At 33.5% G+C, this 15,958-nt stretch overlaps 1 protein-coding gene across 1 annotated transcript in view; it reads right to left on the bottom strand.

Moving 5' to 3' along the window:
- LOC117120534 overlaps positions 1 to 15,958 on the bottom strand; it is a 30,938-nt gene that overhangs the window by 6,209 nt on the left and 8,771 nt on the right. Inside the window, exons 2-4 of the mRNA XM_033265547.1 lie at positions 12,831 to 12,910; positions 6,701 to 6,776; positions 6,368 to 6,458 (exon numbers count right to left, since the gene is read on the bottom strand). Of these exons, the coding sequence (XP_033121438.1) occupies positions 6,368 to 6,458; positions 6,701 to 6,776; positions 12,831 to 12,910 (247 nt within the window). The remainder of the gene's footprint in view (positions 1 to 6,367; positions 6,459 to 6,700; positions 6,777 to 12,830; positions 12,911 to 15,958) is intronic.

Genomic DNA, 15,958 nt, shown 5'->3' with positions numbered 1-15,958 from the left:
TTATTCCATTGTTATTTTCTTTCATTCTCATTTTAGTGAAGAAAAAAAACACTGCTAAAAACCACTCTAATAAGTGCCAATCACTAAATGCCTATGGCATTATAATAATAATAATAATAATATTTATTCGGCATAAAAGAACAATTTAGCCAGGATGCGAGAATAGGCGAAAGCCTAAACAATCAATGTACTCGCTCCATAGAACACAAAATAAAAATAACAAATTTAAACTTAGATACTAAAAATTTAAATTGAAATTAGTTAATTAATACATTGAAAGAAAATGTTTTGTAAGAGCAGACTTAAATAATGAAATTGATTGATAATTTTGAATTTCTATTGATAATTGTTCCCATAGTCGTGGGAATATATCATTACAGTAATTAAATACTTGGGAATTTTGGATGGGCTAATTTGAGAATGCCTTGAGCTTAAACAATTTGTAAACAAATATTCTATATTGATATCTTGATGAAATTAGTTTTGTGTAGTAGTCTGCTTCAAATGCATTTTCTCTCAAAAGCACTGTCTGATTTTGTTGTGTCAGTGATCAATGGCGTTCCAGGAATTCAAAAGAGAGGGGGCCCAGGGATGGATTTTCATAGTTAGGGGGTCAATACCACCTTAACCCCACCACAGTTGAGGCTGAGGTAAGAAAATTTATCATTATGGCACCTGCAGATGGCCGGAAATGGCACTCTCAGACTTAAATTTGAATATAATTGTCTTTATGTCTCTTAAAATACTTTAAAAAAATTTAGGGTGAGGGGAGGAATCCGCCACTGGTGATGATACAGTAGCTAGTATTATCGCTTTTACACCATATAAAATAAAATTTCTAATAGAAGTCACAAAAGGCAACCTTGAAACCTTAGATTTATTCTATATTTGCGGAAATCTGCAAACCTGTGCGAAGTGCACCCATCACACAGCTTGTCGCACATTTCTGTCGATGAACTGCAACACAATCATGACCAAACGTTGCTAGTAATTACAAAGAGATATTCTCGAATAGGAATTTCTATTTATTGGATACATTGTTATCGGTCATTTGGTATGTAATAGTGCATTTGATGCACGCATGATCACTTCGCCACAATTATAGTATGTAATATTGTTTCTACTGCATACTATAAGAAAATCTATTGATTTTTGTTGCAAAAATGAATTTAATTTCGGTAAAATAAAAACAGCCGATACAAATTAATGTATTTTTTTCGCATTACAACAAACATCATTATATTTTTATGGGTGAAACTTGCCAATAAATGGACTTGAGTAGTAGAGATCAAATTACAATTTGTCCCTCAGGAAATTATTATTGAACTTGAGAACAAATCCTGACCATGAACTCAACAAATATTGCAGGTGCCTACAAATAACCATCAAGCCAGGTTTAGTTACAATGTCAGATAATTTGAATGTGTATAATGAAAGTGTGTGCGAAGCCCTAAGCAGGAAAGGGTATAGGAATTTTTTAAATAAAAATAAGACACTAGAACAGGGATGGGCACAAAAATGGGTCAGAGGCAGAAGTCCAAGTCTCCCGTAGCTCGCGGGGTTCTCCCGGAAATCGGTTTAGTGTTAGATGTTTTAAGAAAGCTCAATTAAACAGATCTCCCGGAAATGACTTCTTCCAACTTAGGACCCCTGCAGAGGGCCAAATTGAACTTTTTATTTGATACAGAGAGCGCAAGCAAACTTATTGTGCCCATTTGACATTGACAGGTTTCTTGTAAAAACCTTCATACAATGCTTTTATATCACTTTTTGCTGTTTAACAATAGCTTGTGGAGATGATGCTATACATAATTCATTAGCAAATGCGATGCAAGACCAGAAACAGAAAACTTCCAGTGTTTGTAATAGATGTTAATAGGAGGGCTGCAAAATAGAGGTTTTAAGTTATGTTTGCCTGGACATAACAAAGCTTTGGCTGCTGTGTGCCAGGTGCTCATGCAGGGCATCTTGACCTAAGAAGGTCAGTGCTCCCATTTTGTGTATTATCCACAATAGTTTTTTTTTTTTAACTAATTCTAGATGGTTTTTTAATGAATGTGGGATAAATTCATGGTCATGTAGATTTTGTTATACCATTAACTCTCAGATGCAGGAGCATCCCATGTAAATGCAAGGTTGTTGATAACTATGCCATAAGCACCTTGAGCATTTCTTTGAACTAGACATCAGGCCTACTGTATATAAATTGTATTTATTATTACTGTAATTAATCGAATAAATGCTCCGCTTTAAATAAATGCTCCCTCTAGACCTTCATTTGGAAAACGCCTCCCTCATATAAACACTGCCCTAAATGACTGTAAACAAATCTAATGAGAGCAACATCATTCTCAACACATTCTATTAATGTTTTACTGCAGTAGACGTACATCTTATCTTCTTTAGCCCGGTTGGAATCAATAAGTCTTTATGGTCACGCGATAACACATCTTGACATTAATAAAGTGTTGTAGTTTCACAATTATAGTAAAATTAAAGGGTATTTATTTGGGTATATACGTATCCATTTTACACAAAAAAATTTAACGCTTCCCTCAAATAAATGCCCCCCTCAAATCCCTTCTCTACATAAATATGGTAATTAATATAATTTCGAGGATTTCGAGGAGGTGTTCAGTTCAATGAACTATAGAGCCTTATGCAGTTATAAACATCATTAGTAAGTAATAGTGTGGAAGACTGACACGATAATGACCCAACTCCATGGCAACCATGGACAGCACCAACGGCTAATACAGGCGAACCAAGACAAATCACTCACGCCAATTACATTACAACTCGTCCGAAACTGACAGCAGTGAGAAATATAGCGTTAAAACCCATCTGACCTTTGTAATCTGTACCATTAATTTAAGAAAACAACTCTGTTTGTCACGACTGTCGTTTGTCCCGAGATGATCGTTTTTTTAATATACCACTCTAAATGGACACCATCGAGAACAACTGATGCCGGGCTAAATAGCTGCAAGCAATTTACTTCAATTATCTTCTGTTATTGTCAATTATAATTAGTTTGTTTTTTCTCGTTAAGCTTTTCTGTCATTTGCATGTTAATCTTTGAGCTTAAATTATATCTTTAAATTAACATCTCCTTTGTGGTGTTCATCGACAAGTACAGTATATACAAGACTGAGAAATGTCCAACCCGTGCTAGATACATTAATGCAGCCTTGATTTTTATCTCATGCAACAACCATAGTAGATTTGAACTTTCCTCTTTCAGGAAAGTTATCAAGCTTTTTTATGTGACATAAGACTGAATTCCCCATTAGGTGTGACATGACATTACTGTACCCATATATTGGTATGATATGACATCAGCTAATGAATATATATTGGTATCACCTGAATTTGTCACATGAAATATCAATTACACAAAAACTGTTATGAGATTTGGGTAGTTGCTCCTGGATATTAAGCAAAATACTTTGGAGGAGCGTTTTCACTGTAGAAGCAGTAGAGTATCTAGGGGAGGGCGCAGAGGGTGCACCCCCAAAAAATTACTCAAGCAGTTAAAAATCACCTAAAATCACCATATTTTGCAAATTAGCGTCCCTCAACAAATCATCGAGCTCACCCTCCTCCTTTGCGCCCCACATCAGCCTCCCCCCCCCCCATTTCAAGACTTCTAGATACGCCAATGTAGAAGCGGATTGGCTGTAGGAGTGATTGTGCTTCTACTTCTCTGCCTTGAGGTCAAAAGTTCAAATGCTGTGCATTTCCCTTTACCCCTACTGTTGTCTCTCCACCCAGGAGTACACAAGGGTACTTGGTAGGTTCAAACACAAAGCTGCACTTACATTACAGCTGCAACGTTAAGGAATTCTTCCCAGGGATCCGAGTATGTTCCATGTGCTTGATCCAATGACCAAGGGTAATATTAATGTGAAGCGCTTAGGGGCCTTGTTGGCATGGCGATACAAGTCTAACATATTATTATTTATACGTCACACTGCATTCATTTGTACATAACAGGAATTAGATTCTATATTTTCCTATGGCAATTTGCAGTATATAACTTCCAATGCCACAGGTCTTAAAGAAGACCGATATTTCGGACATCCAAAACAGCTTCAATCATTATAACCATGTAGATGGTGGTAATATTGTAGGCTGTGAAAGAGAATGCTAACTTGATACATTGATGTATCATATATTGCTTGGACAATAAAGTATCTTGTATCTGAGAGTATTTTGCCAAATCTATGTATTTCTTTAAAGTAATAGTTGAACAAGATATGTAAAAGCCAATCTACAGAAATTCAAAGAATGAATGTATTTTGAGCATTATGTTAAAATATTGGTGATAAAATCTAGAGAAAAAAAACTAAAAATTCAATGAAAACATTGCTCAAAATGGATAAAATAATTTTAATGGCCATTGAGGGCAGATAAAGAGAATGCGAACCGTTACAAGTACTTGTGGGAATAACAATTCTATTAGGAGACATCTTAGAATTTCTATTCTATTCATTTATTTTTTTTCATAATTTCAAGCAAGTAGCAATGTAATTTCTAATATCTTGTGGATAATTATATCTGTATCTGAGACAAAACAATTAATTTTTTTTCTTTTTTGTTTGTTTACAAAATTTTGCTATGAAAATACTTAAATTACCTGCCCACTAATATATCATTTAATATTTATAGATCTTTAAATTGGTGAGAACATTTGTTTTTCACTTCATTTTAATTGAAAGTAAATAACTACCAAAAAAGCTATTCAAATATTAAATTTTATTGTTCAATTTTTATTAACTTAACACAGCCCAAATATAATTGCAAAAAATTCTTGTTTTCATTTAGTTTAATAATTCCAAATCCCCATGAGAATTTTTGTGTATATTCTATTCCTTCTAGATCCAATATGATTCTTTTTAGTTCTGCCATATGCCTAGCAAATTAAGAATATCATTTTTTTAAAGCTAAGGGCAAAGATCTTACTCTGAGACGTGATATTGGTGACAGGGAAAAAACATTTGTAAAAAATTTGCCACAACATTTGTGAAAGACTTCTACTGTGGCTGATGTAATAGGAGCTATATGTTACCCTATAGTAAGATTTCCTAAACTGCATTTCCGTTACGCACTTAATATTACCCAAGAAATTATCAGAAAGCAACTTTTTTTCTCTAGAAAACGTTGCCCAGTGCTTCCATTAACATCCCACAACAATCATATATATTGAATCGGCAAAACCTCAAATTGCGGGATAATTTAACCCTGGACTAAAATGCTATAGTAACATGACCTTAGTAGCTCAATTTTGAATGAATTTTGAAAGAAAGCATTGCATTCCAGTTTCCCTATTAATCACCATACTAGGAGATATATTTGTAATTTTTCGTAGTTTTAAGTAATTAATTTATCTATTAGCATATTTTTGAGATTTCACTATTATTTTAACAACACTGTCTATTAATAAACTAATAGTACATTTACTAATATCTACCTAATACCTAATTTAAGTCAATATTTAGCACCTATCCTACATAACCATATATTTTTTAACCTACTTCAAACCTTTCTATAATTTGTCCCCATTGAAATTGGCAATCGTAAACTTGGGCTTAAATACACGCCAAGACTCACGTATTTGGTGTGAGACTCGCACATTCGAGGTCTGTCTCACAAAAGTCTCACGCCTGCAAATTAGTCTAACTTGGCATGTATCGGCCTGGCCTCTAGGGACCCCCGCGGCAGCTGCATTGCAGTGCCATCCAACTTAATTACAGCATGTAATAAACAGATATACATATTATACAAACATAGTCCTCATCACGCCTAACTCTTAGTATGAGAATTATTCAAAGAGCCGAGCAATCAGACAATTAAAACCTGATGCTGACCACGTTAAACCAGGCTATACAGCACAAGAAGCCGGAAAAATACCTCTCGGTCAACCGCTCAGCCTTCTTTTAAGCCTATTAAGCACCTAAATGCAATTTGCATGTATAAACTATTAAGAAAACTACTTATGACCTATCAGCAAGAGATAATCACTACTAAGGGACTATATAAAGGAAGAAAATCCTCAGTAAACACAAATCAAATATCTACTAATAGCCAATGTGTCTACATAAATAGCTAAAACAACTATATAAACGACTAACAAATTTTGCTATGGGCAACATGGAGAAATGTACATTTACCAAGATTGGCTAGAACAACACACTTCATATATAATGTGCATTTTTTAATGTCACTGTGTATTTTGTTTTAAAAGACAATCCTAATACAATACAAACAATTCAGTGATATAATAATGTATTACTAACCATAAAATAATATTTATTTAAGAAGCCTAGAAATTTATATATTTTTAATTAATTTATATTTTGGTTACCTTGCATTTTTTAAAGCAGACACCCATCGTTGACACTCGGCATTGGAGCTAGTTAGGAAAATATACTTTCGCTCACGGTCATTCTGAAAGGCTAGATGAAGAATAAATCTTGCGCTCAATTAATCACGTCTTGAGCCAAATTAAATCACACATTACGATTCATTTTAATCAACCCTGAGATTCATTAATTTAAATAAATGCATTTGTCAAAGTTGGAAAAGAAGATGGATTTAATTTCCTTTCCAATATATTGTGACAAAAAAATTGAAATTTATATTCTCAGTTGGTAAAATATAAAAAAAAATCAACAAGAAAATGTTGCCAACTACTTACCAATAGAAAAGGCATAGGCATTTGGTTTCATCTCCATTAGTATACGAAAGCGCTCCATCAAAAACGCCCCAAGAAGCTGAAAAATAAGATATTTAATATGAAAGTACATCACATGAAAGCAAAAGTGACAGCAACAAAAAAAGAGTAATATTCGGGGCAATCAAGACCTTAATACTTTGTAGTGCAGGACATAAAGCAATATTTTTTACACTGTCAGAAGCCCACCACCCAGTGGCATATCTATGAGGCTTTAAAAAAGGGGGAGGAGTGCTGGTAAAGTGGGAGGGAGGCCCCGAAGGTAAAGTGAGGGTCTTTATGTTTAAGCAAGGGGTACTTGCTCGCAAAATAAATTTATATGAGGTTCTTTTAACTACTTGAGCGCAAATTTTTTTATTGGGCGCAAGCTTTTTTTTGGAGAGGGTGAGACTTGCGCCGCCCCCCCCCCCCCCCCCCCCCCAATGTAGCCCCTAGATACTCCACTGCCACCACCCACTGATAATAATTCTGGTAAAATGAAATATTATTTTTCACATTGCATCCTCCATTGTGAAAAAACTTAAACCTTGGGAACATTTTAATACTTTAATACATTATTATCCTGCTCGCTTCACTATAAAATCTCCCCCAAAAAAAATAATCATATTTCTTCTTTAATATTACATAAATCTCACTTGCCATTCTTTACAGCCATTGCAATATAGAATCTTGGGGGAAGCCTTAAACTCACCCTTGCATTTTTTTATTTATCAATAACATTTTTATATTTATTTTCACCTGTTTGTACTGTATATGTTTTTGGCAGAATCCTTTATGCTAAAGGAGAAAACAAAGATGTTCAAAATTAGGTTAATTAAAACGCACATTGTTTTTATATTTAGGTGTAAAATCAATTTAAGATAAATCCAACAAAAATTTTAGGGGGAAATTGTTATGATAACTACATGTAGTGTTACGAGAAAATGTTATGAATAAAGTAAATATGAAAAATAAACTGCCTTTGAATATAACACCATAATGAAATGTCTAATATTACACTCCTAAGGGTGGCTGGGGTATCGCTTGCAGGATCTATAATATTGCATATTAAACAGCTGTTGTTTTATATCCCTTCCCTGTTTACACATAATCCATTAATGTGTTGTTGAAAAAGTACAACCTCTCGAATTTCAGTTTAATATGTTAGCATGGAATGTCTGTGTATTAACAATATTTTAAAAATTGTTTTCAATAAAGAAAAAATTATAGAATATAATATAATATATAGAATTTAAGTGTCTGTCCAAGGAGGATACAGAAATTAAATACAATCACTGCATGACACACAACATCTCCTGCAATCCCCGCCCACGCCCATCCCCCACTACCTGCAGTTGGTTCACCGCGCCAAACATTTCTTCTCCTTACTCTCCTTTCATTGTTTCTTGGTTTTGACTCATTAATTGGTAGTTAATTCAGTTTAGTTTTAAAAGTGTATGAAAATAGCAGTACACTATTAAGGTCTACAACATTTAGGCTCTTCATAAATCAAAGATATGTCTGTTTGATAAATTGTAGTTAAAAGATTGGACTAAAAGAGAAAACATCCATTCACATTATTATTATTTATAACTTTAAAATAATAACTTGGTTTTGTTTTTGTTTTTTTTTGGGGGGTTTTTTTTAATAGCTTTTTTATTTAAAGTTTTGCAATATGCTAGTGTACTTTAGTTTTTAACCTCCATCTGTTTACCTTAGATTCTGTGTACATAATTTTAACTTTACCTTGCATTTTTAGTCTAATCCTTGTAAGTTATTAAGTTTATTCAATTCAATTCAATTCAAATAAACATTTATTTTCTTAATAAATAATACAGTTACAATAGAAACAATTCAATGGCTGATAACAACTGGAACCAAATTTTGTATCTTCTTAATCATTACAGCAATAAAGTTATCTTAATATGTGGCAAGGACAAGCCAAACTAGTCACTCGTCGCAAAAATCGATTTTGAGTTATTAATACAGTGTTAGAGAGTAAAATAATAGCTATAAAATGGTAAAAATATCATTCAAATCGGACATTTCTTTATGAAGTTACAAGCGTTTAACCACACAGCTGTTTAAAGAACAATATATGAGAAAATTAACCGTCAAAGTTTATGATTTCAGGCATTTCTCATGCAGAAACTATCTTTAAATCCTTAAAAAATATTGTTTTAACATTGAAAATGTTGAAAATAACAGCATAGAATGATGTGTAGATATATAAAGGTTAGTTTAGTGCAATAAAATAGATTTTTAAAAATTTGACATTTCAGCATGGTTTGGCCATTTTCTCTGAAACACGATTTGCGACTAGTGACTGGTTTGGCTTGTCTTTGCCACGTGTTATTTATAGTATATTGTCATCAAGTAAACACAAACAAATGTAGGCCTAAAGGTATACAAGTAAAACCTACAGTACACAAACAAAATACCTCATAATCAGTTAAATTTCTATGTTAAGCTGTGTCCAGACAATCAAATTTTCTTTAAAAAAACTGTTAATATTCCCATATATAGTCATGATGTGCCCATATATAGTCATGATGTGCCCATATATAGTCATGATGTGCCTATGTTCATGATGTGAGGTACCACAATCATAAGTTTTCTTACCTCGGCCCCAACCATGATGGGGCTGAGGTAGTATAGACGCTCCATCTGTGAAAGTCCCTGTGTGAGCCTCCCATAGAGATATAATAAGAATACTAGAGCGCTAACCCCAATGTATTTGATGTTCGAAATACGCAGAACTGTGTGTGTATACCATCCAAGATGGCTGCCATAGGTTTAGCCAATCAAATTTTGCTAAGCACCATCGTTTGCAATTGCGCCCTCAATTTACTCAGAAAGTTCAGTACAGTTAGTTACCCGTATGTTGAAACTCGAGCGTTGCGATGCTTGGGTGTAATGTACACGATTTTAATTTTCATTCCTTGGTACTTTATTTTTGAATAAGATGCTCCTTGCATCATTAATGAAATAATAGTCAGTCAGAGGGCTTATTGATGTAATAATATGTATACTAAGCCTGAAGGTGGCGCTTTACTACGACGGCCATCTTGGATGGTACACATACATAACTCTGCATTGCTGCGCCATCTTGTCAGCACTCTAGTTGTTTAATAGCTCTATGGAGCCCCCTCTATTTCAAATTCCTGGATCTGCCACTGATCATCACCATATTTAGGCATGTCACATGTGTTTTTATCAAACATAATTTGATAGTCTGGACAAAACTGAAGTACTGTATAAACTATAATTGCCACAGTGTTAGTGAGTTCACACAGACAGCTCCAACATTCCAATGAAACACCTCTGGGTACAAGTAATTTATAATGTCACAACAAAGCAATAATGACACTCGCAAATTGAATGTAAGTTCAACAGAAGTGACACTCAGCTTTGTTACAAATCCTCTGTAAAACATGGTTTAAATACATAAAATACGACACTGTTTATAGTAACTTGTAGAAAGTATGCAAGCAGATTTTCTCTTCTATATTTCATTTATTTCACACTTGTTCATCTTCAGAAATGAACAATATTACTGTATACATTTATATAAACGCACCGCTTTAAATAAACACCCTATCCCTCAACGCCTCCCCACCCCCAAGAAAATTCCCACTATAGAGCCTCAATTAGGATAAACGCACCAGGATATTTATTTCTTCCTCAAATAAATAACCAACTAAAAGACCGTAAAAATTAAACTAATGAAAGCAACACAATGTTCATTCTATTAATGTTCTACACCAATAGAATTACATTTTTTCTAATCTGGTTAGGATCAATAAGTCTTTATGATCATGCAATAACACATTTTGATGGTAATTACATGTAGTTTCACATTTACGGTGAAAATAAGGGGGTGCCTATTTGAGTATACCATTTCACACAAAACAAAATAAACACCTCCCTCAAATGCATGCCCCTTCCAAAATACTTCTCAACAATAAAAGCTCCGACATCTAAAAACATCATGATACCGTATTTGCATAAATACGGTATCATGGTTGTACAATGTAAACTCAGCAGCGTACGTGACCAGTGAATTTATATTTAATAACTATGATGTTTATACCCGAGTAATAAAAAAACAATATATTGCACTTTCATCTCAAAATAGCAAATTCACATACACAGCTTTCTATGACACACCATGGGTAAATTATACACAACAAAGCAATACTAAAACAGTACACAAATTGAACATACGTTGAACAAAAGTGTTAGACTTAGCTTGATGAAACTCAGAATTTTTTTTTGTACAATATGTCACTTTGAATTACTTCTTCAACATCCGACAGCAAGACCAGGTGTTCTCTGCCATACTGTATAGATGCAACGAAGATCAACGAATTTCTATTAAAAATTGTTTAATTAACTTTATATACAGTAAGCCCTACTCAGATGGTTACCATTATCTTTCGATCCAATAACATGTTACGTGTGCTCAGGAAATATGCTATTCAAAGTTTAAATGTGATTTACTGTATTGAAAAAAGGAAAATAAGTATCGCACTTTGAATTACTTCTTCAACATCCAACAGCAAGACCAGGTGTTCTCTGCCATACTGTATAGTTGCAACGAAGATCAACTAATTTCTATTAAAAATTGTTTAATTAACTTTATATAAGCCCTACTCAGATGGTTACCATTATCTTTCGATCCAATAACATGTTACATGTGCTCAGGAAATATGCAATTCAAAGTTTAAATGTGATTTGCTGTATTGAAAAATGGAAAATAAAGTGGTTTAAAGGGATGTTGGTGGCATTTTCAGTCAAGATAAATAATCCTAAAAAGTGTAAAGATCCTAGGATCCATGGATGGAATTAGGTAGATGTGGTTTGGGCAGTGAGAACAGTTTGGTTTCCCAACCTTGAGGCACGTGTTCTACAGCAAGGCATATTATCTGCATTGATTCTCTCCACCCCAGTACAAGTGGGTACCTGGTTAAACACCACATGCGCTGATGCAGCTGCCGCAACATTATGTAATACTCCCCCAGGGAGCTTGAGTTTGCGTTCCACATGTTTAATCGGGGTAATGATAATGTGAAGGCGTTCCACGTGTTTAATCGGGGTAATGATAATGTGAAGCACATGGTCTTTCCATAATATGCTATACAAGTCTACTACTATTATCATTAGGTAAAAATCATCATCTACAACAATTACTATATTTTTAGGGCAACAGCGACCAATCTCATTCACCCCCACCCCCTAAATTTGATCTTTAAACTACTTGTTCATTATCACCATTTGTTTTATATATTTATTTGACAAAAAGGAAACTTAAACCGGTATTTTTCAATTTATTTATTATTCATTTCTTTGTTTTTTGTTTTTTTTTAACAGTGAGCACTGAGAAAGTAATTTTAAGCGGATATTGGCACACGGTGGTACTCAAAGCAATTAAACTGAATCGAATAGAATGCGTGCATGTCTAAGACATAAAAATTGTTATTACAAAAATCCAGAAACTTATTATCTGTACATTCCATAACTTCTACAGTTATGCTAGTAGCATTGTTTATGGATGCAGGCATATATATATTACAAATGCACCATTATTATTATTATAAATTATGTATACTGCTGCTGCCGAAATTTCTAAATAAAATGAAAAGAGCCAAGCATTGAATAAATATTCAGCAGGCTTTAATCCAGACATGTCTCAGAATTCTATTTCATGACCATCAGTCAGGTGGATTCACATTGGGGGGGGGGGGACTTGGCCTGGGGCCCTATATTTTTGAAAATAAAAAAAATAGAGAAAAATGAAAATTAAATTCAAATGTTTATTCTGAGAGTGCCATTTCCAGCCATCCAGAAGTGTCATTCATAGGCATATGTCAGCTCCAACCATGCATGGTGGGGCTGAGTTGGTCTGGAGCCTCCATTTGTATAATCGACTTTCTTGGCTCCCACTATTTCAAATTCCTGGATCCGCCACTGTTGGTGTTGCTAGCTTTTACACCTTTGATCGGATTAATATGTAAATGCGTTTAATTTATTTAACATTAAATGCCTGTGGCGTTTGAGACTGACATAGTGAAGTTAGATTGTAATAATTTTATTATAATTACTGTATACTTACTTCTCTAACTTTTCCTTCATCATTTATTCTGTAATAGAACAAGAAATTTCCCTTCAACTTGAACCATCTTGACTTGTAACCTTAGAATGTGAAAAGAAACAAATCATAGTAACATTACTTAAATCTTTTAATTAATGGAATAATTATAGAAAATGAATTAGTTTATTGTTTGATTATCTCCTCTGGTTTTTTGGGTTTTTTTGTTTTATAGATTTTAGTACAGTAAATTTTGGACTAATATGACTTACACAAGCTTCATCATGTTATCAACATAACTTAATTAAGCTGTGCAAGCTTCAGTTGTTATGGACATTGCATAAACAACGCCCTCAGGCCATCAGGGTGTTGTTCATGCAATGTCCATATTAACCAATGCTAGCTACACACAGTCTCATGAAGTAATGATGTACCATGACGCAGGCTTACGTAAATCAAATCAACCTTTAATTGTGATTGGTTTTAAATTTTCCAAAAAAGTGCAACATATTTTGTGGTCAGTGAAAGATAGGGAGTGCAACTACCGGTTCCCAATGGCAAAGACTTTGCTGACAAGGCCTAGGTGAGGGTCTGGAAGCAGTGGCGTCGAGAGCCAGTAAGGGCCCCGGGGCAACACCTCACATGGGGTTTAAATGGCAAAGTTCCGTAATTAAATCGCTTATTGTTGGCACTGTACAAAGAAAGAGACTAATATGTGGCAAAGACAAGCCAAACCAGTCAATCGACACAAAAACTGATTTTTAGTTATTACACAGAGTTAAACATTAAAATGAGAGTTATAAAATGGTAAAAGAATCATTTACATCCGACATTTCGCTATGAAGTTACAGGAGTTTAAACATACAGCTGTTTAAAGAACAATATTTGAGAAATCAGCCATTTCAAAACCAGAAACCATCACCAAATCGTTAAAATTTGTTGTTTTAAAATTGAAAATGAGGGAAAACAACAGCATAGCATGATGTATAGATAAAGATTAGTTTGTGCAATAAAATAGATTTCACAAATTTTGACATTCCAGCATGTTTTGGCCATTATCTCTGAAACAGTATTTGCGACAAATGATTGGTTTTGGCTTGTCTTTGCCACATATTCTAACATGTGGTTTTCATTTGATATTATCTATTATAATATATTTTATATACTTCCCCCTTTTTAAATGTATTTCTATCATTTCAAGTCTTGATCAGTAATCTAGTTCTCTTAATATATAATCAAATGTCTCAAGTTGTTGGAAGGAAGCAAACTCTTCAACCAACTCTCCAGAGGTATTCTCTGTGGCTACTGCCACCACTATCCAGAAATAACTCTCTCGGTGGCAATTCATAATTTTTACTTCACCATTGTCTTGATTTTTAAGAGTTGAGAAATAGTTTGGCTCCTCACCCCATTCCATTTTGCAAGCAGTTGAAACAGCTCAAATCCTCTTTTAACAAAGTTTAAATATTTATTTAATGAAACAGATTAATAAATATAATAAATGGAAAGTTCATAAAAATCGTTGGTTCCTTAATTGATAGCTCTAAAGATATAGAAAACAGAATCATTCTTGCAAATATTACTTTTGCAAAATTTACAAATGGTCTAATTGTAGTATTATATTGGAACGTAAACTTAGTATTTATGAAGCACAGGTGGTGTGAATACTTTTATATAAATGTACAGGTAGCAGCTGGGCAGCCTCTAAAAGCATGTTCAGGAAAGTTTGATATATGTCATTGTCGACATTTAAGGTCTACTTTGAATGAATATCAAATACTCCAAAAAATTAAAAATAAATCTTTATATTCAGTTACAAAATCAGATCCATTGACAAGTCGTATTGATAAATGGAGGTGGTCAATGCTTGGGCACATTTTACGGAGTGATGAACTCACTCCTGCACATTGCGCACTTGTGCTTGCCGTCAATCAGTCAATAAACTTGAAAGGCCAAAAAGGAAGACACAGTGTCAGTTTATTCCCAAAAATTAAATCTTATATAAATGAAAGGGCTTAAATTCGAAAATATTGTTGATTTGCACTAAAAAACTTAAGAAACAGATTTAAACAAAACCCAAAAACATGGCTGTGACTTATTAGACACAAAGTTTATTTTGTGTCTGCCTAAAGTTTAATAATAATAATAATAATAACAATAATAATAATAATAACAATAATAATAATAATAATAATAATAACAACAATAACAATAATAATAATAATAATAATAATAATAATAATAATAATAAATATAAAACAAATACCGAAGAATGTGAAGCAAGCCATACGGTAGTGTTTCTGCATTTCAAATTTTATTTGTTCATCAGGAATTAAAAACATCAATAATGTAGTTATCATAATCTTATGTGACTACGTGACCAGTGGTTACAGCATTTTTACTTGAATAATAAAATAAATATGAATAAATGGAAAATCAATTTTGACCATTTTATAGCACTTTGCAGAGAACTTCTCAAAGTGTTTCACAATTGAAATCAGTAAAAATTCAACATATTAATACGCAACCGCAAATTTAATAATGTACAATCTTCTGAACCACAATGCATGTGAGATTAAAAACAAAGGCTGTGAGATGACAAATTCATTAAAGCACATAAGAAACCTTTATTCTAGAAATCATGTATAGATTCAAATTTTTAAATTATTCACGTTTGAATTTTAAAGAAAAAACAGAGTAGAGACTGCTATTTAACTTTATAGAAGCCCAAAAAATGCAAATTAAATGGGAAGTTAATCTACAGATGAATACAATAGATTGGGATGCATGTTGGAAGAATAAGGTTTTATTTTAATAATTGAATATGTGGCTTTAATTATTGATGCAATACCAAGAAATTGGAAACATATCATAGTACATCAACCTATTTGCATAATACACTCATGGAGGTATTATTGAGAAGGAGATGACTCGGCAAATCTACGCGCACGCAGCGCTATGCAAATGAACCAAGATCAAAGTTTCCGCAGAGCGTAAAGAATGTTTGCGCGATGCCTTGTGCCATGTGTTCCCCACCATCAAATTTTCAGCAGGCATAGTTGACCAAAAAATTGAACATGACGAAATGGAGAGCACCTTCTTTTCTCAATGCGCACTACATACTGTCAATCACTATGGCTGCGCAATCTTTT

The sequence above is a fragment of the Anneissia japonica genome, unplaced genomic scaffold (genome assembly GCF_011630105.1).
Source record: "Anneissia japonica isolate Jap-2015-1 unplaced genomic scaffold, ASM1163010v1 scaffold287917_len653891_cov171, whole genome shotgun sequence".
Lineage (NCBI taxonomy): Eukaryota > Metazoa > Echinodermata > Crinoidea > Comatulida > Comatulidae > Anneissia > Anneissia japonica.
This window is presented reverse-complemented; position numbering and strand designations above follow the sequence as displayed.